General features: G+C 45.1%; 1 protein-coding gene across 5 annotated transcripts in view; it reads right to left on the minus strand.

The window, feature by feature from the left end:
- Window positions 1–25,569, minus strand: part of LOC100345548 (zinc finger protein 470) — a 108,116-nt gene that overhangs the window by 17,010 nt on the left and 65,537 nt on the right. The window contains exons 3-5 of one of the 5 annotated variants that reach the window (XM_051837152.2): window positions 23,311–23,400; window positions 15,941–16,067; window positions 8,625–10,764 (exon numbers count right to left, since the gene is read on the minus strand). In XM_051837152.2, coding sequence (XP_051693112.1) covers window positions 9,305–10,764; window positions 15,941–16,067; window positions 23,311–23,358 — 1,635 coding nt within the window. In that variant the 5' untranslated portion in view covers window positions 23,359–23,400 and the 3' untranslated portion in view covers window positions 8,625–9,304. Of the gene's footprint in view, window positions 1–8,624; window positions 10,765–15,940; window positions 16,068–23,310; window positions 23,401–25,569 lie in introns of those variants that run through there. The other 4 variants (XM_070063421.1, XM_070063422.1, XM_070063423.1 and 1 more) reach the window with 4 other exon arrangements.

The following is a 25,569-nucleotide window of genomic DNA, read 5'->3' on the forward strand; positions in this document are numbered from 1 at the left end:
AGGATTTAACTTTCTTTTCAAACGGGTGGACATTGAATGACCCAAGTTACTCAGGAAAAAATAAATAAAAATAACCACCATGTATTCAACAGACACTATAAACAAAGGCATCCTTTGTGCATTCTGCCGTTTAATCCCAACAGCCCTTGGTGGTAGGTATTATTATTCCCATTTTACAGAGAAGAAAGCTAGACAGAAAGGAGTTAAATGGCTTGCCCAGAGGGCACACAACAAAAGTATGGAAGAATTTAGGTTGAGCTTTATCAGGAGTTTCTATGAATGTGACATAATTGGAAGGGGACACTTCCTTTATTTAGATGTTTGGAGATAGATTCCCAGTGATTCTCAGGATAGTTGAGAGGTGAAGCAAGGCAGGAGGGCTTGTCAAGGAATGGGACAGCTCATCCTGTCTTCACCACTTCCTGTGACAACAAGGCCCTCAGTGCAGAAGACTAGGGAAGCTACCGCAGCCCATGGAGCCTTGAGGGGTTGAGCTGGGCCTCCACATACAGATTCGGCCACACTGCAATGTAACTTCGGGAAGTGAATCAATGGGGTCTCAGTTTCCTTATCTGCAAGGTGGGGCAACATTTTCTTCCACACAGGGCTATGGTGACCAGCAGATGAGTTAATACATGTACCACATACATATTAAGTGCTTAATAAATGTCACAGTATCATCATTGTAATTGTTGAACACCAGGTCCTCAATGTGGAAGAAAAACCCAGGTGTGATTTTGATAGTCTAGATAAATTAAGGGTTGTGATTAAAATAGAGCCAAGTTTGAGATTTTTTTTCTCCAGGTAATGAGAGGAGGAAAATTACTGAATGGCTCCTAGAGGATAATTTCTTCCTGAAAGAGGTGAAAATGATGAGGAGGAGTGCCTGGAATCCTGTCCCATCACTTTAACCTTCCCCATGCTTTTCTCACCTTTGGCAGGTTTCCATATCTCATCTGTACTATTATTACTATTTATTTAGAATACTTTATTTAGAATACTTTATTTTAAGTGAACTTACATTCTTTTTTTTTTTTTTGACAGGCAGAGTGGATAGTGAGAGACAGAGACAGAGAGAAAGGTCTTCCTTTACCGTTGGTTTACCCCTAAATGGCCGCTGCGGCCGGCGCACTGTGCTGATCTGAAGCCAGGAGCCAGGTGCTTCTCCTGGTCTCCCATGCGGGTGCAGGGCCCAAGGACTTGGGCCATCCTCCACTGCACTCCCGGGCCACAGCAGAGAGCTGGCCTGGAAGAGAGGCAACCAGGACAGAATCCGGTGCCCCGACCAGGATTAGAACCTGGTGTGCTGGTGCTGCAGGCAGAGAATTAGCCTATTGAGCTGCGGCGCCGGCCATGAACTCACATTCTAAAACCCTCTTAGGCCTTTAAAAGGAGTCTTCACAGAAACCCTGCAAGTGGAAATAACATCAGATTAGTAAGTCATAGCTCAGTGCCACTGCTCGCTGTGCTGGATTGAGTTTTTGGTGCCAACTCTTCATTTCCATATTCTAGCATGACACATCCCCACCCTTGCCATAGCCTCCTGGCAAGTCCAGGGCTGGAGTGAGGCAGGGTGATGCCCATGAACCCTTTCCCTTTCCTGACTTGCATGTTTTCACTGTAATAATCATAGTTGGAAATGTGACTATCCAATGAGTCCTGTGAGTGTGCTCAGGGAGTCATCAAACCCAGGGGAGGTCTTGGGGACCCTGCCACAGCCTCAGACCCTGGGCCACGATTCTACCAGGATAAGGGCTATCTATACACTTTTGGGACTTCCATGATGAACTGGGAAAAAACAGATTAGTTCAGGCCTCGGGATTCATTCATTCACTCATTCATCCAAGTGCTTATTAAACATCTGCTATGTGGCAGATGTTGCCCTGGGTGGCCAAGAGGTCAAACTCTGTGACCTAATGGATCTAATAGCCTAGCAATAAAAACATTGATGAGTAAACCAATAAATGCTTACAGAGAAGAAAGCTAGGCAGAAAGGAGTTAAATGGCTTGCCCAGAAGGCACACAACAAGAATATAGAAGAATTTAGGTTGAGCTTTATTAGGAGTTTCTATAAATGTCACATAATTGGAAGGGGACACTTAACTAAATTCTATGAAAGTCAGTTTGATAGCTACTTCAAGACCACATTACATAGTGATGGTCATGGGAGGCCTTTGTGAAGAGGTTACATTTTGAGCTAAGGCCTGAAAGTTGGAGAGGTGCCAGTTTCAAAAATTCACAGCAAAGAAAAGGCCAAATAGAGGCCTTGAGGAGCAACATGGAAGGCTGCATGCCAGAGTGGCAGGCCAGGGAGATTGATGGGCTGCAAGACCAGAGGGACATCCAGGTCTATAAAGTCACAGGAAACCATTGTCCCGTGTTGTAGGTGTGTGGGGAGCAGTGGCAGCATGCTGAGGAGGGCTGTGGTGGCTTTGGTTTTACATTTTCAAAGCACTAGCGACAGTGCTTTATAGAGCATGTGCTACAAGAGGCTATAGGGAAGAGCAGTTAGGAGGCAGCTGCAGTAAACAAGGAGAGAAATCATGTGACCTGTGAGTAAGTAACTAAGCAGTGGGAGTGGGGAGCTATGGTGAAATTGACAATGAGCCATGCAGGTGAAAGAACCCACAGAGGGTGGGAACACACTGGACCCACTGAAAGTGGGGGTGAGGCAGGAGAGGACAAGACTGCACGAACACTTCTGGGCTGTAGGCCGTGGCATCTGAAGGCCCTGTGTTGCACTGTGTAGAGTCAGGTGTTTCGCAGAGAACATGCAGAGACCCCTTTTGAGCAACGATTGTGTTGACACTGGGAGAACACAGGTTAAAGAGATATTGCCATCTCCACACTCTAGGGGGCAGGAGTGGGCTCAGAAGAGCCATGCGTTTGGCAGGAGCGGCTGCTAAGTCGCTCCTGTGACTGTCTGCGGCGCCCAGGCTGTTCGAGAGGACTGTCGCGAGCAGACCCAGATGTAGCCACGAGCTGTCCCCGATGCTGAGCCAGCTCCCAGTTACAGCTGTGCGCAGTGCCAAACAAGCTCCAGTAGAGCTGTCCGGGGCACCGAACCAGTTCCCTGCAGAGCTGTCCGCGGTGTCAGACAAGCTGCTGGTGGCACTGTCTGAGATGCTGAACCGGCTCCCGCAGAGCTGTCCGCGGTGCTGAACCGCCTCCTGCAGAGCTGTCCGCGGTGCTGCTCCAACTCCCAGCACTAGCTGTCCATGGTGCTGAACCAGCTCCCAGCAGCTGCCGCGGTGTGGGACGACCCTGGCAGGCAGACTGTCCTCAGGGTTGCGTCTCCAAACAGAGAAACGGAGTGGATTCTTCCTTCTCCCTCCAAGCCCCCCACCAAAGAACTCCCCTCCTGGGAAAATCGCTGCTGTTTCCTAGAAGCAAAGCTCTCTGTGCTGCAGGTAGCGTGCAGAAGGCAGACTCAGTTTTAAGTGGCAGCTTTGGCTGTTAGGACGCAGTCCTGACTCCAAACTAACTGAAATAAGCATGCAGCTTGGGGAAGGACGATATAGAAAGGAAAGTAAGAGGAAGATGTTCCCCAGAATTCAAGCTATTGGTTCCTTGGGTTGGTGAAGTAGGGCAGTGGGGCAGAGAGTGCTACCTAAGTACATGTGAGTTCTTGGAAAGACACAGATTTTTCTGAGGCCAAGTGAGAGCACAGGATTGATATTTTTATAGATTCTCAAAATGCAATATGGCTGCATTTATTATAAATATTTGATATCATGAGATTTGGTTGGCATTTTAAAGATAATTAGAAACCTTGAAATTCAAAGATTCCTGAAAATGTCATGCTTTTGAGTACAAGCAGTCAAACTGTGTTTGTGGTTTGAGTACAACTTTAGCTAGTGAATGGACACAACCACCAGCCTAACCCTGGCTGATCCAATTGTTGATCTATCTCACTGCCAATGCACCCAGGAAGCAGTTGATAACAGTGCAAGTACTTGCATCTCTGCCACCAAGTTCCTGGCTCCTGACTTCAGCCTGACCCATTCCTGGCTGTTGTGGCCACTTGGGGGTACTCAACCAGCATATTAAGATTCTCTCTCTCTCTCTCTCTCTCTCTCTCTCCCTCCCTCTCTCCCTCTCTCCCCTCCATTCTGTCACTCAGCCTTTCAAATACATAAATAAACATCTTTAAAAAGAGGCAGGCATTCATAGAGAACACACTGGGTGCCAACACTGAAGGGGACCCCCAGGATCCCTGAGGCAGATCGCTGGCCCCCAGAGGTTGACTTCCATGCCTCTTCAACGGGCAGTGAGCTTTGGGCTCTGACCTTGCACTCTTTGTATACCTGGAGCTGATGCAGGCATTTGGGGAGTGAACCAGCAGATGGAAGACCTGTGTCTGACTCTGTTTTTGTCTCTTCCTTCCTCTACTCACATTTCAAATATATAAACATTTTTAAAATGCTGCTATGAAAAGTGAGATATTTTCAAGACCCTGAATTCAATTCTTTGGGGTGTATACTCAGAAGAACAATTGCTAGATCATACTGTAGATATACTGTAAATTTTTAAAGATTTATTTGAAAGGTAGAGTGACAGAGATAGGGACACACACACACAAAGTGGAAAGAGAGAGAGAGAGCAAGAGAGAGAGAGAGAGAGAGAGATCTCCCATCAGCAGGTTCACTTTCCACTCCACAGATGTTGCAAAGACTAGGGCTGGGCCATGCCAATGTCAGAAGCCAGAAGCTTCATCCCATCTTGGGCCATCTTCCAATGCTTTTCCCACATCATTAGCAGGGAGCTGGATAGGAAGTGGAGCAGTAGGGACAAAAATGGGCACCCATATGGGATGCCAGCATCACAGGCAGCAGCTTTACCCACTACACCATAATGCCAGACTCTTGCCAACACTTTTATTTTGCTGTTAGTAGTAGTTGTTCCAACTGATGTAAGGTGATCCTTGGCTTGTTGCCATTTTTTTTTTCTCCAGAGCAAGGCTTCTGTGAGTACTTGAGTAAAGGGAAAATGTCCTGCCTCCAGATGTGCATAATATTGTCTTTTCTGTGCCACGTGGGTCTCTGCTCAAGTGTCACCTTCCTAGGGAGGTCTTCCTTGACTACTGAAGCTGAGGCAGGCCCCCCGATTCATGCTCTATAGTCATGCTCAGAAATTAGGAGTGGTGGCTCCATAAGGCAAAGGCTTTTAATTTTGCTGGTTGCTCGATTCCCAGCCCCAATACTGCCTGACATACAGCAAGAGCTCAGATATTTGTGAATGGATGACTCCCTGCTCAGCCAGAGAGCTTCTTGTCTCTTGAGATTTCTGATTACCAGAGCGTGAAGAAATTCTGGATATTCATATATTAGGAGTCTTTTAAAAGTTCATGAAAAGGCATATTATGAAAAAACTATGTATGAATTTCAAATGTTTTTGCATCAAGGTAAGCATTTTAATTACACTTTCCCATGACCTATTTTTTAAGATTTATTTTTATTTATTCAAAAGGCAGAGTGGCAGAGAGGAAGAGATAAGAGATATCTACCACTGTTGATTCACTCTCCAAATGGCTGCAATGGTCAGGACTGAGCTAGGCCAAAGCCAGGAGGTAGGAACTCCATCCAGGTCTCCCATATGAGTGGCAGGGGCCCAAGTACTAGGATCATCTTCTGCTGCCTTCCCAGGTGCATTAGCTGGGAGCTAGATTCAGAAGTGGAGCAGCAGAGACTTAAACCAATGCTCTAGTACGGGATGCCAGCTCTGTGGGTAGTGGCTTAACAGACTGGGCCACAATGCCAGCCCCTTCATGATCTTTTTGAAGTATCTTGTATTAGGTATTCACTTTCTTATTTCTTAGATTAGCCTCTCTCCAAACTTTGAAGTGGAGAGAAAAAATAGCTCAGGCTCCTTCCTGTCCCACATTTTTCCTCCCCCCTTTCCAAATATTTCTCACACCAACCTCCCTGTTGGAACTTCTCTGCAAAACAGGTGATAAGCTATAAATAAGCATCTATATTCTCTGTAGGCCTCTCTTCCAAAGCAGGCAAATTCTGTTCTGCCTTTCCCTTCTCTGTGAGCTCCAGGATTTTCTACCTCAGATAGGGTAGAGACAAAAACCAGTAAAACGCAACTCTCAACTTGTTGATCATTTCCTGAGATAGGGTAGAGACAAAAAGCAGTAAAACGCAACTCTCAACTTGTTGATCATTTCCTGTGGTCTTTTCCAAATTATTATACTGGAGGCTCCTTTTGCCACTGAAATTAAATGACATGCTATGTGTGCCAAGGATTTATCAGAGGGCCTGGAACATAGTGCATGCTCAGTAAATGACACTAGTGGTTCGGGTCATTATGTACTCTGAGAGGAGACACCTCATAAATATCTCCTTGCTCTCCTCCTCTTCCTCAGACCCCTCTGACCCCTCCCCTTCTCGCCTCCGCCTCCTTCACTCTCTTCCTCTCCCAGCCCAAACCCCACCCCCTCCCCTCACTTCGTCCTCGCCCCGCCCCCTTCAGCAACCGAAGCACCAGTGTCTGAGGCTCTGGCTGCAGCTTCTGCGTGGGCTGTGGCGAGGGTACCCACTGACCTACCTGCTGAGACCCTCGCAGCAGCTGGTCGGGCCGGCTGTTAGGGTCTCCGTGCTGTAGACGAGGAAACTGAGGCGCTGAAGAAGTCCCGCACAGCGATGCGTGCGCGTGAGTGCATGTGTGCGGGCTTGCTGAGGAAGCCGGGTGCAGGACGCCATCCTGCCAGATCCACACTGACTCATGTAAGCCTCAGGTGCAGGGCCGATGCTGGCCCTACGGACTGGAGCCTGGCAGTGTGCACCCTGGTGTGGGTTCTGTCAGGGCCACGGTCCCCGAGGTGGGTGCGTGCCAGGGAATGCTACAACTTGTGTACTGGGTCATTTCAGTCTTCTCCATTTTAATGCCTCCAAAATTAGGATGTGTTTGACCTCTAATGGCATGTTGTCGTTTAATTAGTGATTTTTTTCCTCCCCCTTAGTGACATAAACTCGTGTTTTAGCCATTGGCCTCAGTGTCAATGAAATCCAGTAACTAGTATAGCACACTTGGAAATAGGGTGTCTAGTGGAGTGCATGTGGGAATACAGCATCAGCACACATCAATGAAATGTGATTTGTAGCGTACATGTCAGAGAATGACCCATGTGCATGTACATATATGTGGTAGCTGTATATTAGTGTGATTCTGTTTTTTTTTAATATATAGTGTTATGGATTGGACAGAACATGGCTCCCCAAACTCATTCAGATGTTTAAACTCGTAAGTCTATAAGGGTTGCTGGGTTAGGGAGACTGGACCTAATTATGTCCTCTGAGAGGCAGGTCTGCTGGGATGTGTTTAGATCCTGCAGGGCTGGCCCAAAGAAGCTGGTTCTCTCTAGAGGGTTGGCTGTTTAAGCTGTTTGGGCCTAGCTTCTCTTTCTGCTTTCGGGCTCACCATCTGATGCCCTCTTGGCACCCTCTCGCTCGGCCATGGCCAGCCTCCACCAGCTGCCACACTAACGGGGCCCCTGGTCCTGAACTGCTAGCCTCCACACTGTAAGCCAAAGTTACACTTTTCCTTCCCCAGAAACCCCCTCGGTTATTTTAGTTAAAATAGTGAATAAAACACAGTGTTTAGTACATGTCTTTGTGGACACCTTATTTTCAAGAGTATGTTGCACTTAGCATTAATGTACCTTACATTCATGTATTTAAAGTATTTTGTGTATGTATTACCCAAATACATGGTGTTCACAGCTATAGTATCTGTATTATCAATTTACATATATCTTAGACACATGTATTTATAGCATTTAGTGTGCATGATTATATCTTACATACAGGTATGATATATATTTAATACCACAGTACATATAGAGATACACTCTACACACACATGTGGTATTTAGTGTGTGGTTATACCATATATGTACACATCTCCTGTATATGTCATATGTCAGCTCACATGTATCTTGTATACATGTATTCATGTTATTTAGTGCCATAGTACATGCCAAGAAGGTATACATATTTTATACATGGTTATTTCAGTTGTTGTTTCAGTCATGAACATCTGAGTGTATATATGGTAACATATGGTTACATACTGCAGCATTGGTATATAATTTGGAAATAAACACCTAGCACAGAGGCTATTGCCAGGCCCAGATTTCTTTTTTACAGATTGGGACTTATGATCATAGGTGTGTTGGAAGCCCATTGCAGGAACCCCTTCAGAGTTCTTGACGAAGAGGGGTTCAGCAAAGCATTCAATCCCTGAGCCCTGCAGAAGGCCCTGTCTATGAGGAGTGGGGCCTCACCAGACAATAAGTATGCCAACACTTTGACTGTGGACATCCTAACCTGCAGAACTGTGAGAAGCAGATGCTGGGTATTTATAAATTACACATTCTAAGGCATTTTGTGACGGTCGTAGGGATGCACAATTACCTTCAAAAATAACTAAGAATGAGCAAACAGTCTGTGCTGGGGTGTGTGCTTACTGAATCCAACAAACATTTAAACCTGAACAGCAAGCCTGATGGAGTTCATTCTCTCTCGTACATTCCCCCACAATTGTGGAAACTGATTTTTATCAGACAGCCCATATCTGTATCTTTTAACAACTAAAAGATGGCTTAAAATGACACAATCTCCTGAAGTTAAGTTTTATTTAAAAAAAAAAAAGTGACAGACTGCTCTAAGAAACTTTGGCATTGGAAGCAGTAGTTATTGTTACTTGCTAACTCTGAAAAAAATTTTTTATCCCTCTCACAAACAAGTTGCAAGCCTCTACCACTGACTGGCTTGGTGGCTTCCAGTCGAGAGACCAGGGTAGGCGGGAGGCACGGATGTGGGAGGAATGGAAAGTCCCTCTTGCTCCTAGCCATGGGGAAACTCAAGAGATGACATGAAAGTACACTGGACTCTGAGGAGTGTATGACAAAGAGAGTTCACCTCCTCCTCCTCCCCTCCACCTATCATCAAGGAAAAAGAGCTCCAGAGAGCCTCTGTGACCTGCTCAGGCTCTTAAAACAACTTACTGGAAAGCTGGGCTTGACTCTGATGGCCTAAGATCCTGTGTTGGATTTCCAGATACAATGATCACAGCTTGGCTACAGCGAATGCTCCCCAGTACTGTGGATGCTGAGAGCCCTGCACCCTGACACTTAGGAGAACAGTCGCGTATGCACTCGTAAAGCCCTCTCACGAGTCCCACCTTCCTAAGCCTTCCCTGACCTGGAGTCACCCACGAGCTCCCACGGGAAGATTTCCCACGCCGGCCATGTGGACACAGCGTGCCCTCGCTGTGGCAGTCACCTGGCCATGCGCCCTCAGGTGTGGATCCGCAAGTGCCGCGTCAGGTTCGTGTTGCGGCTGAAGGTCTTCCCGCACTCGCCGCACCTGTAGGGCTTCTCACCAGTGTGGATGCGCTGGTGCACGGTGAGCGAGGAGTTCTTGATGAAGCACTTGCCGCACTGCGCGCACCTGTAGGGCTTCTCTCCGGTGTGGATGCGCTGGTGCTCGATGAGGTACGCGCTCTGGCTGAAGGCCTTGCCGCACTCGCCACACTTGTAGGGCCTCTCGCCCGTGTGCACAATCTGGTGCACGATGAGCGACGAGCGCCCCGTGAAGTGCTTCTTGCACACGTAGCACTCGTAGGGCTTCTCGCCGGTGTGGATGCGCTGGTGCTGAGTGAGGGACGAGTTCTTGCTGAAGGCCTTGCCACACTCGCTGCACTCGAAGGGCTTGACCCCGATGTGGAACCTCTGGTGCTGGATGAGGTAGGAGCTCTGGCTGAAGGCCTTGCCACACTCGTTGCACACGTAGGGCTTCTCCCCGGTGTGGTTCCTCTGGTGCAGCGTGAGGGACGAGCTCTTGTTGAAGGCCTTGCCGCACTCTTTGCACGCATAGGGCTTCTCGCCTGTGTGGGTTCGCTGGTGCTCAGTCAGGTGCATGTTCTGGCTGAAGGCCCTGCCGCACTCGGGGCACACGTACGGCTTCTCCCCGGTGTGCGTGCGCTGGTGCACGATGAGGTGCATGTTTTGGCTGAAGGCCTTGCCGCAGTCCCCGCACGCGTAGGGCTTCTCGCCCGTGTGGATGCGTTCGTGCTGAGTGAGGGACGAGGTCTTGCGGAAGGCCTTGCCGCACACGTCGCACACGTACGGCTTCTCCCCGGTGTGCGTGCGTTGGTGCACGATGAGGTTCATGCGCTGGCTGAAGGCCTTGCCGCAGTCCCCGCACGCGTAGGGCTTCTCGCCCGTGTGCACGCGCTGGTGGATGGTGAGGGACGAGCGCTCAATGAAGTGCTTCCCGCAGGCACCGCACGCGAAGGGCTTCTCCCCCGTGTGGATCCTTTGGTGCTTTATCAGCGAGGAGCTGCGGCTGAAGACCTTGCCGCATTCGCTGCAGTCGTAGGATTTCTTCTCTGCATGGAGCCTGGGGGGCTTACTGAGGTTCTTCCCGTGCATGACAAATGGACAGGCCCCCTTCTCCTCCGTAGGCTCCTCCAGCCTCGGGGGCGCTGGGGTAGAGTCTTGGCTGGCAGAGGCCTTCAGTTCATGACATCCAGTGACCGACTCCCCGGTGCGTGCGTTCCCCTGTGGAGTTCCCGGGTGGTCCCAAATGGCCCCTGAGCATCCCCTCAGCCTCCCCTGCATCCATGCTCGTCCCAGGGTGGGACCCCAGGCACCATTCCTCATGGGTCCTCCTGGGCCCACCTGGATGCATGGCTTGTCTTCAGAAACACTAGCCTTAGCATCCAGCTCTTTCATTTCGGGTCTAGTCTCCCAGTCTGAAAACCCAAAAGAAAAAACAAAGACAAAAGAAAACAAGCAGATGCAAACAGATGCGGTTAGCAAGGCCAGGTGCAGGGAATTTCTGAGATGGGAACGGGTATAGGCACAGACTGTGCTAGCCACTGACGACTTCTGGTTGCAGAGGGGGTGGGAAAGGAAGTGATGAATTGGGCACCCACACTTTTGGCTGAAGGAGCTGAGCAGGGAGATCAAGAAGTGTCCCTTCCAGAGAAGGATGCAAAAGAAAGAAAACGTGAGAGCCCCAGCAAACTGCAGGGCTCTTGCAAGCTCGAGTAGGGATGACTTGGAACAGACTGCTGTCTACTGGCTTTCCCTCCCCAGTTCATACCCTCAGCCATCAGATTTCCTTATAAATAACAAAATAGCAAATAGCAGTTATATGACATCTTCTTGGGACTCGCCACCGTCCACCCTCTTTCTGTGCCACAGGGGACTGGCTTTACCCTTCTCCGGTGCATTTGGCAGGAGACGGGAAGGTGGAAGGAGAGAGACGTTGGGGTATTTCTACCTGCTCACTTCCGGCTTCTTATCCAAAGCCGTCTCTGGTCCTCTAGCTTCTGCTCTTGCTGGTCCCCACCTTCTCACTATGCCCTGCTTGTCCCCCAGCCCTCCTACTCAACATCCTCATAAGTTTCCTCAGGTCTTCAAGGCATGAAGAGTGCCCTACACACCTTCTCTCCTGTGAGCCTCATGGGAATTACTCAACTTGGGGACTGAGCAGCAGTTGTTCCGTGGAGTTTGGGTCTAGACCCTCTTTGTACAACCCTCCCTTGGAGAGCCACATTTATGCCCAACTTTATATCACCTTCTACATATCTCTCATTCATTTCTAAATCTCAACTTCCAGCCCAGGTGGTTCTTCTGAAATTCCAGACTTAACAGCAGGGAATTTGTGTGTGCCACTTAAAAACTGGTGTCCAGTAGTGGGCGTTTGGCCTAGCAGTGAGTTGACAGTTAAATAATTACATCCCATATCAGAATACCTGGGTTTATATCCTAGCTTCACTCCCAATTCTAGCTTCCTGCTGCTGCAGACCCTGGGAGGCAGTCATGATGACTCAAGTAATTGAGTCTGCCAGCCATGTGGTAGACTTGCATAGAGTTCCTAGCTCCTGGCTTGGGCTTGGCCCAGATCCAGCCATTGCAGGCCTTTGGGGAGTAAATCAGCAGGTGGGAGATTCTCTCTCTCTCTCTCGATCTCTCTCTCTCTCCCTCTCCCTCTCCCTCTCTCTCGATCTCTCTCTCCTCTCCCTCTCCTTTTCCCTCTCAAATGAAAATAAATATTGAGGTCTACATGCTTCCTTCTCATAAAAAATATGAGTACTCAGTCAGATGAAGCTACAATTTCTAAAATGCAGCAAAAATCTGAAATGGAGCAGTGACTGGTCCCCTTCCCCCATTTAAATGGTACTCCCTGGTCCCCATGGCCACTTCAGTTTGAGGTCTCTCCCCTGAGCCATGCCTTGCACTAAGGGAGACTGTATTTAAACATTACCCATATGCTAATCTGTCTGACGTGTGTCTCCAGTCCATACCTCCTCTCTAAGCTCCACCCAGGAATATGTGAAACTCTACTTGGCATCTCTTAGATATCCCAGCTAGCATTTTGGATATGAAACCTGAGAGTTCAGGGGCTGGGGTTGTGGCATAGTGGGTAAAGCTCCTGCCTGCAACCCCAGCATTCCGTATGGGTCCTGGTTAAAGTCATGGCTGCTCCACTTCTGATCCAGCTCATTGCTAATGGACAGGAAAAGCAACAGAAGATGGCCCAAGTGTTTGAGCCCCTGTCATCCACATGCGAGATCCAAAAGAAAACTCAGGGCTCCTGACTTCAGCCTGGCTCAGCCCTGGCCATTGTGGCCATCTGGGGAATAAACCAACAGATGGAAGATCAATATCCCCAGAGGAAAAGAGTTGAGAAATACTTTAGGTGGAAGGATGGTGGAGGCTGAGTGAACTTGAGAGGCAGCACAATGCCCAGATGTCAGGGCCAATGGTGACGATGGGCACAAAGGGTTGTAGTGGATGTAGGTAACTTTTCAGTAGAGAGAAGAAAGAAGGGTGGTGGTGAGTGGGGCTTGGGGTTAATGGGGTGGTGATGTTCTGGGATATAAACTGTGTGGCTGAGGACTCTTGGTTGGGGACAGGGCTGGAAGCCTCTTGGAATCAACAGAGCTAGAGACAGGTTGCCAGCTTCCCTTCAGTGGATTAAACCCCCTCCATATAGATCACTTGCGAAACAGCAAACACACCAGGAAAAGCTGTGAAAACACCACTCCATGTCAGCCTGAGCAAAGCTACTCTCACCACACCACTCTCACCAATCACCAATCAGATCAGCAAAACAAGTTATGTGCTTGACTGATGATGTACTTGACTGGCAGGAGCACATGTTCTTGGCATGCCTGCCAGTGTGAAGGGGAATGTTACCAGGTCGACTTCTGCAGACTGACAAAAAGCTATTAGCGGGGCTGGCGCAGTGGCGCAGCGGGTTAAAGCCCCAGCCTGAAGCACCGGCATCCTATATGGGTGTCGGTTCAAGACTGGGCTGTTCCACTTCCAATCCAGCTCTCTGCTATGGCCTGGGAAAGCAGTAGAAGATGACTCAACTCCTTGGGCCCCTGCACCCACATGGGAGACCTGGAAGAAGCTCCTGGATCCTGGCTTCGGATCATCTCAGCTCTGGCTGTTGCGGTCATTTGGGGAGTGAACCAGCAGAATGGAAGACTTCTCTCTCTCTCTCTCTCTCTCTCTCTCTCTGGATCTACCTCTTTCTGTAATTCTTTCAAATAAAAATAAATATATTTTTTAAAAAACTATTAGCATGCAAAATGCTATTTGTTCCTTCTGATATAAATGTGGTGTGTATTTTCATCATGCTAAATCTGTTGTCCTTTAGTGTTTCTTTTTCCCTTTTCTGTCTTTCTATAATTGTTCCTGACTACGAAGTAATTCACATTTTTTATTAAACCATCAAACATAAAAAAACTTAGGAGAAAATGGAAATTTCCTGTATCTCACTGATCAGAGTTAACAGTTTGGTTTATACTTTAAGATTCTCCTCCTTCCATATGCACCTTTTAAAAAATACACACAATACATCTATATACAGACATGCACAATCACATAATCCGCCTCCCCAAAATAACACTCAGTGGGGCTCTAAGATAAGAGTAACTAGGACAAGATTCCCTCCAGCTTTAAAAATAGGACAAACTACATAAAACAATGGTGTTTTTTTTTTTTTAAAACAGTAGACATCAAGCAATGAAGGGCAATAATTCCTAAGAAATGAAAATCAAATAACATAGGCCCTATGATTGCCCAGAGGAACTGTGACACAGGAGGAGGAAACTGAAGCACATCCTGGCAGACAAGAGACCAAGGTCAGGAAAGGTCATTTCAGGATAGAGCAGTGGAAACAGGATGCTGCCCAGACAGCATTCCAGGGATCTGTGAGGGTCGCCCAGTATCTGAGACTGATCACAACATGCAAGGAAACAACCCAACTTTGGGGAAACCTTTCCAGAAGAATGTGAAAATGGTGTCTGGCACAGAAAAGGGCTGGAGTGCCTTTTTCCTCCAGTCAGTCTGGAAAATCTTATAATCCATAGAACACTGGACAGAGCACTTAGAAGTGGCTGTGGAGACAGTATTGAGCATGAGTCATGCCAGCAAGACCATAGTGATCAGATTACATGCGTCTAGACAAAGGACAGACAGATGGACAGAACTGGACCCACACACATGTACACAACTGATTCTTGGACCTGAAAGTTTATATTGCAAGGTGTTGATCATAGGGAAAACCAGTGTGCAGAACAGAGTCAGAACTGGACCTATACACATGTACACAGCTGATTTTTGGACCTAAGAGATGAGACAATCAACAGAATCAACTGGATCCACACACGTGTACACAACCTATTTTTGGATCGGAAATGTAAAATGGCACAACCGCTCTGGAAAACTATTTGGCAGTTTCTTAAAAAGTTAAATATGTTTGTACTTTACATCCAGCCATTATACTCATGTTCATTGATCTAAACACAAATGTTCATGGCAGCTTTATATGTAACAGCCCGAATGTTCAACAGGTAAGTGGGTACACAAATTATTAAATACTCTCATAGTGGGACAATACATAGAAAAAAAAAAAAAAAGAAATCCACGACTGGTAAATGCAACAACACGGTGAATCTCAAGATGATAATGCTGAGTCAGGGAAGTCAGACTACCTGATTCCGTGTGCATACATGCAAGCACATGCACCTATACAACAGTGACATGAAGCAGACCAGTGATTGTTCAGGATGTGGGTAGGTAGAGGGGGTGAGAATATAAGTGGGTATGCTTGCTATCTTTATCCTGGTGATGGTTTCCTGAGTATGCATATATGTCAAAATGTATGAAACTGTTCACTTTAAAAATGTGAAATTAATTGTAGGTCAACTATACTTCCAGAAAAGTTGTTAAAGTTCTGAAAGTGAGTGTGTTCACCTAACAGTGTATCGTGGGACATCTTCCTGTTCAGTGTCTACACAGAGTCTTCAGCTTTGAAGAGCCACAGAGTTTCCATCACATTGGAACCCCTTAATGTACTTAATCAGTCTGGTAAGACTGGGAATTTAGGTTGTTTTCCTTTATTTTTCTTTCCATGTAAAAGTTTGTACACTTACAGGAAAATTGTTAAAGGATAGATCCCTACAAATAAAGTCATTCAAAATTGGATGTAATTCCAAACTGCCCTTCAAAAGACTTGCCCAAACTGAATACTCCTAAAATGACACAGTCCCTTTCACTAATTTTTGTGTACTTCATTAGCAAAACTAATCTCTCAATTTGTATTTTATTTAGCCAGGTTACTTTTATGAAGTATAACCTTTGTATTTCCATATCAAAGAATTGCCAGTTCATAATTTTGGCTCATTTTTAATCATACATTTAGTCTCTTATATAATCATAACCCTCTGGCCATTATACATGTATGAAACCATTCCTATATCATCGTCTATCAACTTTATTCTTAGCTCTGAATAATTTTTTTTAAACTTTTAAAAAACTATGCAATCAAGCCTGTCAGTCTTCTTACTTCTTTGTGGTCCTTAAGTCACAGGCCTCCAGTAAGCAACTGCACAAAGCTGCCCTTACCCAGCGAGGCCAGATTCCTGTAGTTCTCCAGCATCACATCCCTGTACAAGTCCTTCTGGGCAGGCTGCAGCTGCTGCCACTCCTCCTGGGTGAAGTCCACAGTCACGTCCCTGAATGTCACTGACTCCTGCAAGAGGAAACCCACATCCACTCACTGCTTATGGAGGCCTGGAGAAGTGGCTGGAAAAGCCGAGAGGATTTAAAAAAGTATCTGAAAGTGATTTTGACAAGGCACAGGGTTCTCAAGTTTTCTTGGTGACTAACTGAATTTGGTGCTACTCTGACAGAAATAAAACAAGTATGAGACAGTGTGGAACAGAAAGCCATTGATTTGTGTAGCACACAGAAGGGAACCAAAGGCAAACTGATTACAGCCCAGTATGCTGACATGCGCTTGAGGGCATAGCAGCACAGAATCCTGGATGGAATTCACCATGCATCTCACTTCCCCAAGCCCCTGCTAAGCACCAGGCACTAAGCTAGACACTGGGATACGGACAGGAAAAGTTCAAGAATTAGTTCCTCATTAGAGAAGCAAAGACCAAAGCACATGTAATTTGGTGAATTCAATAATGAACAAATCAACAGAGCTCATAAGGCACCTAACTAATAGCAGCTTTGGTGTCCAAGAAGACTTTGAAAGGCTGACACTGAGTACAGTGAGGAAAATTAATAAGGTGTCCTTGCAAGGAGATTCTTGTTAGAAGTTAGAGCCTGGATTAAGACCTGAGGCTTAAAAGGCAAACCAGACTACTGGAAAATTACAAGAAACCCATGTGGTAGAAGCTGTGCCTTCCCAGTAGACATCATAAACCAATGTCTAAATGAATATGGCAGCATGGGAGACACTGATGACACCCACCTCTCACTTATTATTCTAAATGGATGTTATGGGTTGAATTATGTGCCTTTCCAACCCATATGTTGAAGATATGACCCCAGAACCTCAATAATGTGACCTGATCTGCAAACAGAGGCATACTGTTATGGTTTGAGTGGGTCCCTTGATGTTAACGTTTTAGCAGCTTGGACCCCATTGTAGTGGCATCAAGATGGGCTGTTTTTTTTAAATATTTATTTATTTTGAAATGTTACAGAGAGGGAAAAGAAGAGACACAGGGAGAAAGAGAGAGAGAGAGAGAGAGAGAGAGAGAGAGATCTCCCATCTGCTGGTTCACTCCTTAGATGGCTGCAATGGCCAGGACTGGTCTGGACCAAAGCCAGGAGCTTCATTCATGGGTGGCCTAACACCTAAATTCATTCATGGGCCTAACACTTCTCCCAGGCCATTAACAGGGAGCTGGATTAGAAGTGGAGCAGCTGAGACATGAACTGGCACCCATATGGCATCAAAGGTGGCAGCTTTACCTGCTATGTCACAGTGCCCGCCCTGTTGGTGTGATTTTTAAGAGGCAGGGACTACTGGGAAGCCATTAATTAGATCATTTGGGCACCACCCTTGGAAGGCATTAATGCAATTCTCTTAGGAACCTGATTCAGTTCTTAACAGAGCAATAATAAAAGATAATAAAGGAGCAAATCAAGGGGCCAGTGCTGTGGTATAGTGAGTAAAACCCCTGCCTGCAGTGCTGGCATCCCATATGGCGCCGGTTCGAGTCCCAGATGCTCCACTTCAGATCCAGCTCTCTGCTATGGCCTGGGAAAGCAGTGGAAGATGGCCCAGGTCCTTGGGCTCCTGCACCCATGTAGGAGACCCAGAAGAAGCTCCTGACTCCTGGCCTTTGATCGGCACATTTCCAGCTGTTGCAGCCAACTGGGGAGTGAACCAGCAGATGGAAGACCTCTCTGCCTTTCCTTCTCTCTCTGTGTAACTCTTTCAAATAAATAAATTAATCTTAAAAAAAGAGCAAACCTGCCTCTTCCCTGTGCTGTGGATTCCTGTTTTGCTGTGTGATCTCTCCCTACCACCATGACGCCATCTGCATGAAGTGACACAGGTAAGGAGGCTCTCGAGAGCCCTTGACATGCTTGTTGGACTTTCAGCCTCCAGAACTGAGAGCTAAATAAACCTTACTTCTTTATAAAGTTCCAAGCCTTAGGTATTTGGTTATAGCAACAGGAAACTGACTAATATGCATACACACAGAGAGAATGTTAGAGTGATGCTGCCATAGCCAGCTGGAACTGAGATGGGGAACAGAACCTTCCTCCATGCCTCAGCAGGAGCTGGGCCCTGCCAGTCTCTTCATCTGGGACTTTGCCAGCCTCCAGAACTGGGAAGTAACACATTTCTGTCATTTAAGCCCCCAGTCTGTGGAACTTATTTGTAGCGACCCAGGAAACTAATAGAGTGCTTCACACATACTAGTTCATTTACTGATTGAAGTCAGGCCTAGAAGGCAGGTAGTGATACTATTAAAATAATATTATGCCTATTAATAAGCTATCATCTTCTATCCCCAAAGCCTTCCTCCTATGCTCTGTGTTATAATGCGGGGCCTGTGATGCTAGCCACGAGTATTTCTGCCTTACCAGCTGAATGCTCCTTAGGTTTGGCCAAGAAGGGTCACTGGAGGGAGGTAAGAAAGTAGAGATAAAGAAACCCAGGCATGGAGATGGTAGGTCCCTGAACCAGATCACATAGGCAATGAGTGGGATGAGCTCCAGGTCCTGGCTTCTAATCTCTGCTGGCATCAATTTCTCATGAACAGCCTGTATTATCCAAATATGGATCTTTATTCTGCCCTCCTATCCCTAACCCTGTTCACACCTGCTCCTCTCCAAACTTGCTCTGCCCTGGTCCACTGGCCTTTCTCTTGCTCTCTGAATATACCCAGGCCTTTGCACTTGTGTTTGCTCTGCCTAGAATGTTCTTCCTTTAGATCCTGGCTAAGCTGATGCCTTATTCATTCTTCTGGAGGTCTGAGCAGGCCAGTGACAGAATCTGATTATGATCTTGGTGAAAGTAGACTCTGCATTTGTAAGCCCATGCTCACAGAAGCATTGTTTCCAACATCTAGAAGATTAGAGCGACCCAAGTGTCCATCGATAGATGAAAAGGTACACAAAATGTAGTCTCTTCATGTAATAGAATACTACTGCATCTTGAAAAGATTGATAATGCTACATCATGGATGAAACTTGAGAACATTATTAAGTGAAATAAACCAGTCACAAAGGACAGATACTATATAATTCCATTCACCTGATATACCCAGAGTAGACAAATTCGTAGAAAATAGAATGGTGTTTGCCAAGGGATAGGGAGGAGGGAATGGAAAGTTAGTGTTCAATGGATATAGAGTTTCTTTTGCAAAAGAATAGGGAGAATGATGGTGTTGATGGTTACACAACGTTATGAATGTGTAATGTCTTGAGCTGTACACTTAAAAATAGTTAAGCTAGAAAATTTTAAGTTATGTGTACTTTGCCACAATACAAAGAGAAAAAGTTATAAACACTGCTCTCTCGCTCTCGCTCGCTCTCTCTCTCTCTGTCTCTCTCTCCACCTCACCAGCTGCCATGTTATGAGAAGTCCTGTGGACAGACCCACCTGTCCAGCTACTGAAGCCTCCCACTAGCATGCACATGCATGAACTACCTAGTAAGTGATTCTCAGGTCCTGTGGAGCCTTCAACAGGCCACAACCTTGTGAACACCCTTAAACTATGCAAAATAATAAAATACCTGTTTCTTTAAGCTGCTGAGTTTTGGGAAACCTCTATGCAGTGATGGAAGATGTACTCAGGGAGGGTGTGCACTTCATTAAAAAAAAAGAAAGAAAAAAATATGGGGATATGTCTTCATATGGCATGTTTTTGAGGAGTATAAAGATCAGTTTGCAAACTGTGGCTTGGCCTTTACAAGTTAGGTGAAGGTGTAAAAGCGAAACCTTCAATTACCTAACCTCTTCATGCTTCTGTTTTCTCCTCTGTCAAGTGGGGAGAATAACAGCACCCACTTTGCAGGGAGGTTGTGAGGTTGTCCATCTGCTGGTCTACTGCTGAATTCCCAAATGCTAGAACAGTGCCTGACACACAGTGGGACCTTGACAGAGGCAGCATGCTGCATGCTGGAGCCAGATGTCTTGCTTTGAATCTGAGTTTGGCCATTTAGCAAGAAGCTCTTGGCTCCTGGCTTCGGATTGGTACAGCTCTGGCCTGTTGTGGCCATCTAGAGAGTGAACCAGCAGATGGAAGACCTCTCTCTCTGTCTTCATCTCTCTCTGTAACTCTTTCAAATAAATAAAATTTAAAAAAAAGCTTAAGCCAAAAATCCCAACCATACTGAAATAAAAACAATCAACAAATCCTTCTAAATAATGTAGGTTAAAGAAATCAAGAAAAGAATCACAGATGAGTTAAAAATGAAGACATCATGGAGCAGCCATTTGGAAAATAATGTGTCAATTCCTTAAATAGTTAAACAGAGCTAACCATGTGACCCAGCAATTCCAACCCTAGGTATACTCTCAAGGGAAACGCGAACACATGTTCCAATGAAGACCTGTACACAGATGTTTATGACAGCATTATCCATAACAGCAAAAGAGGATACAACCCAAAGTCTATGAACTGACCAATGGATAAATAAAATGTGCATTTTCATACAATGGAATATTATTCAATCATGAAAAGAAGCGATATTCTATTTGTGATACCACATGGATGAACTCCATAAACATTCTGCTAAGTGAAAGAAGCCAGTCACAAAAGACTATATACTATATGATTACATGTGTATGAAATGTCCAAAATAGGCAAATCTATATAGACAGAAAGTAAATTAGTATTTGCCAAGAGCTAGAGCTTCATGGTGGAAAACAGGATTGAATGCTGATGAATACATGATACTTTTAGGGGGGAGATGAAAATGTTCTAAAATTGATTATGTTGGCTGACAACTCTGTGAATACACCAAAAACCAATGAATTGTACACTTTGTGGTATGCAAAATTTATCTCAACAATTGTATTAAACAAAGGAAAATATAAAATACCAACATAACATAGTCAACATAACCTGACCAACACATTTATAGAGCAAAATAAATGCCAGGTGGATTCAAAAGATCATTGTTAACATTCAAATGATAAATGGCATAAAGAAAATATAGATGTTATCTGTCTGTGGATGAAGAAATCTTTTCACAGCTTAAAAACTATGGAAGATACCATAACAGGAGACATTAACAGATTTGATTTTAAAAATACAAAATGCTTCTGTACTGAAAAACAGAGTAACATAATAACTAAGAAACAAAAAGCAAACCTGGGAAGAATATTCATCACAAATATTTACACACACAAACACATACATACACATACATTTCTCTAAAATCTTTAATACTAAGATTTCTGTAGGCTGATAAAGCAAGAGATGGGTCTGCTCACAGAAATGATGAAAAAATAAATACTTAGTAAAAATTGAACCTCACTAATAATAACAATGCTACTGATAGAGATCATTTGACATCATTTGAACCCTATAACACTCAAGTTTTATATCATTTGTCATCTATATCCATCTGTCAATATATCCATTTCTCCTTTATATTCTCCAAGCAGAACAACTACCTGACAATGGCCAGTGTAAGCTAGTGGAGGCTGTCTCCTTCACATTGCTGGGAATATATACTGCCACAGATAATGTGGAAAGGCATTCAAAGACTTAGGAAAGGCCTCAAATATATTCAACCCATTATTCTTTTTCAAGAATCACTTCTAGAGAAATCACATAAAATTCAAGAGAAGATAAATGTTCAGTGTGTCCTTTCTAACACCGTTTATACCATGAATACCTGGGCACCAATAAATGTCCAACAAGAAGGGAACCATTAAGTAAACCAGGACAGGGCCAATAGGTAAAATTTTTATGTAGCCATCAAGACAGATATCACAGAAGAGTTTTTAATAGGGTGGAGAAGTGCTCAGTATAAAATATTTTATGCAAAAGCAGGATATAAAAATGCTTATCCAGAGAGATTCTATATTTTGCAAAAACAATATGCATATCCAAGGAGGGAATAATCCAAGGTGTAAATAATCCAGAGTATTTATCCTTTGAGGTAAGATTGTGGGTGAATTTGATTATCTTAGCTATGTTTTTCTGATTTTCTAAGGCTTTTATTCTGTTCATGCTTTTCCTTACCTATCAGAAATTTTCTTTTACTTTTATATTATTTACATTACCATAAAGTGATTTTTAAAAAGTCAAAGTCACGAGTACTGGATGAACACTGGGGTACACTGATTATGCAGCCCAAACAAGTGATGTTTATAAAGTTTTCAAAGGCAGAAGGACATTTCTACTGCACAAAGCTGGGTGAAAAACACCCCAAGATTAAGATGGCAGAGCCAGTATTTGGTCAACTTTTAAAAATAATCTTCGGAGTGGGGCTTAGTCTAGCAATTAAAATGCTCGTTAAGACACCCAGGTTCTACATGGGAGTTCCTGGATTTGATGCCCAGCTCTTGTTCTTAGCTCAGATTCCTGCCAACGCAAACCCTGGGGGGCAACACTGATGGCTCAAGTAGTTAGGTTCCTGCTCCCTATATGGCAGATCACTTGGGTGACCTGACTTAGCTCCCACCTCCTTGCTTTGACCTAGCCATGACCTGCCCAATCCCTGCCACTGGGGATATTTGAGGAATGAACAAGCAGATGGGAGGACTTTCTCTCTCTCTCTCTTACATTAAAAAATTCCTCAGAGAAGGGAGAAAATAAATGAATATTCAAGTGTCCACATGGTCACCCTTAAGTAGGACTATGGGTGAATTATGTTGTCTTACTGATACTTTATTTTGCCAGCTTTATAGAACCAGCATTTATATATTATTATTTTTATAATGAAATATTATGTCTGGCAAAGAAGAAGATTTAGAGAAAAATACAACAGTCTCATGGATACTACCCAGAGAAAGATATAAACCTCATGGCTATAACTGAAGATGTCCATGTGCCCTGGCCTTATACCCTTTGCCTCCTCTTCCCTCTCTCTGTAGGTGCCCACTATCTTAGATGAGCTGGGCCTATATACTCTGTTTTCACTGCTCACATGGGTGCTCATAAGGGCCATTAGTGCTGCCTGCCCATTGGTAGACATGACATGTTTAGCATTATCCTGCCTGGGTTCTTTTGCTCACTCCCAGGTACTCCCCCTGTGTCTCCTGAGAGTCCTGAGGGCAGGGATGCCCACTTTCAAGCTACCCTGCCCCCCACAGCCAGGGTCAGGAACAGATGTGGGATGTTGGCCTGTCCTTCTCATCAGGGCAAACACAGACCCCAGGAGATGAGCTGGGGACATGGGTCCTGTAGGGGTTCAGGCAGTAGAGGGTCCTCTGAGGGTAGAAGCCCAGCCCTCTGGGCTCATGTCTTTGGAAAGGAGGGCAAGAGGGCAACAGGACTCACCGGGGCCTCGTCAGTAAGCAGCTGAGCAGCAATCCCTCCGCTGCCCATGATGGCCAGGGGACTGGAGGATGGGCCTTAGCAGGTGCAGGGCTGTGTGGTGGTGGGGGAAAGGAAGGAAGCACATGAGAGAATGGGCTTTGGCCTGCTTTACAAATGCAGACAGGACAGATACACACATATACATCAACAGTAAACATTTTTGGGACTCACTGCATGCAAGGTACTTGATAAATATATCTCATTTAATCTTCCAACCACCCTACAAGATAGATACTGCTATCCATACCAATTCACAGATGAAGAAACTGAGGCCCAAAGAAATAAGACAGTTGTTCAATAAAGAAACAAAACAGTGCCTTGCTAGACACTCGAGTGAGGTAGAGCATGTCCAGCTGAGTGCATATGCTTACCCACTAGGCTAGGCTGCCTCCCAAATGCGTACCCACATATACTGGTACAGATACTCCCCAAACACACACACCCAAATGCATTTTCACAGGCAGCTGGGGAAGCAGAATCCCTACCTTCTCCTAGCTGTTCTCCCTCATCCCCTCCTTGGGTCTGGGTGCTGGACCAAGACCCTTCCAGATGACCTAGCAGTGCCCTTCCACCCTCTGGGGACTTCCCCCAAGACTTCATGAAATCATGTGAGGTTCAACTACTAGATACACATAAGGAGCCAGTCCTGGCACATAGTAGGAGCTCAATAAACATGTACAGTCATTATTCCTGTTGATGTTAGTCACATATTTCCCAAAGAGTGGGACACAGCTGTCTAGAGATTCAAAGAGTAGACTCACTGGGTAGAAACATATCCCAGCCCCATTCTCTTTCAATTCTGACAGGCTTGGGAGAAAGTCAGTGGCTACTCATGTGTCTTATCTGTCACCCCCAAATTCATTAGAACCACATGGCTTTACCCTTTTCACAGTAATGTTCAGTTTCTATTTACAGTAGTCACAGAGTGTCCTTTTAATCCAAGCTGGATTAAGTTAAAAAAAATCAGTGACCAATGTAAATTTTTAAAAAAAATGAAAAAGGATAGTTGGCATAGGTTAGTGGCAATTTTAGGAGACTGAAACATGGGGGCTTAGTCTTGGTTCCACAGAGTAGAGACTATCATTTTGTTTTATTGTACCTCCAGCATGTAGGACACTATTTGGCACACAAAAGGCACCCAAACATGAACTTGAATAAATAAATGAACTTCTAGCATCAGCAAGAATGCAAGGAAACATGCCTTTTCACTCGCAGCTGAAGCACTGTGAGTCACTCAACTTTTTCCAGGAAGTGAGTTGGCAACACAGAAACCTCATAACCCAATGACTCTCTTCCTGGAAATCTACCCATAGCAACAAAAGCTCCGTGTAAAAGGTTATACAGAGGAAAAAAGGAAGTTAATTGCAGCACCATTCCTAGAGGCAAAACAAAATAAAACACCAAGCCAAGCATTAAACCAAAAAACATCTGAAAACAAAATTAACAAACATTTCTAAAGGAAAGAGAGTGAATAAATAGTGGGGAATCCATCCTATGAGCTGCCAGGTCACTTCTAGGAAGCAGTAGTTGGTTTCACATCTCTTGACAGGCCTTTGGTTTCACTAAGTGAGAAAAGGAAGTTACATGGTTTTATGCAAAATTTCAACCCTTTGTGAGAAACAAATGAGTACTCATGGATGTGGCTGCTTCTGGTGAACATTTTTAATCTGGGGAAGGCTGTGACATGAACCCAGGCTGGTGTCTCAAGGGGCTGGAGTGGGAATGACAAGGGAGCTGGAGGTTACTAATTTTTTTCTATTCCATTGAATTATTTCCCTGGGAGCTGCAACCCTGTATTACTGCCAAGAATTTTTTTTAACAGAACTTAATTTGTAAACAAACTTAATTTGATTTGCAAGTAAATTTTATTTATTCCTTCCAAGTTAGTGGTCTGACTTTCACCCCATTCCATGAGGTCAACAACACTGGCTCTTTATCAGAGCTGACTTACTCAGAAAGCACAGAGCTTGGGACCCATGTCACCTATAGGAACCTACTGGAAGATCTTAATTTATTTTAAAATCATAAGAAAATGATGACTCTAATCCAGCCTGTATTTTATTTGTCTTTATACTAATGGAATCACAAAATAACATTTTTAGTGTTCTTCTCTCTCTCTCCTCTCTCTCTCTGTAATAGAGCAGGGGGCCCATGAAAGCAAAGTGCCCTTAAATGTCATAAAGTGGTCCTGGAAGTGACTTGCCAAGGATGGCCAGGGAC

Source organism: Oryctolagus cuniculus, chromosome 18 (assembly GCF_964237555.1).
Source record: "Oryctolagus cuniculus chromosome 18, mOryCun1.1, whole genome shotgun sequence".
Taxonomy (NCBI): Eukaryota; Metazoa; Chordata; class Mammalia; order Lagomorpha; family Leporidae; genus Oryctolagus; species Oryctolagus cuniculus.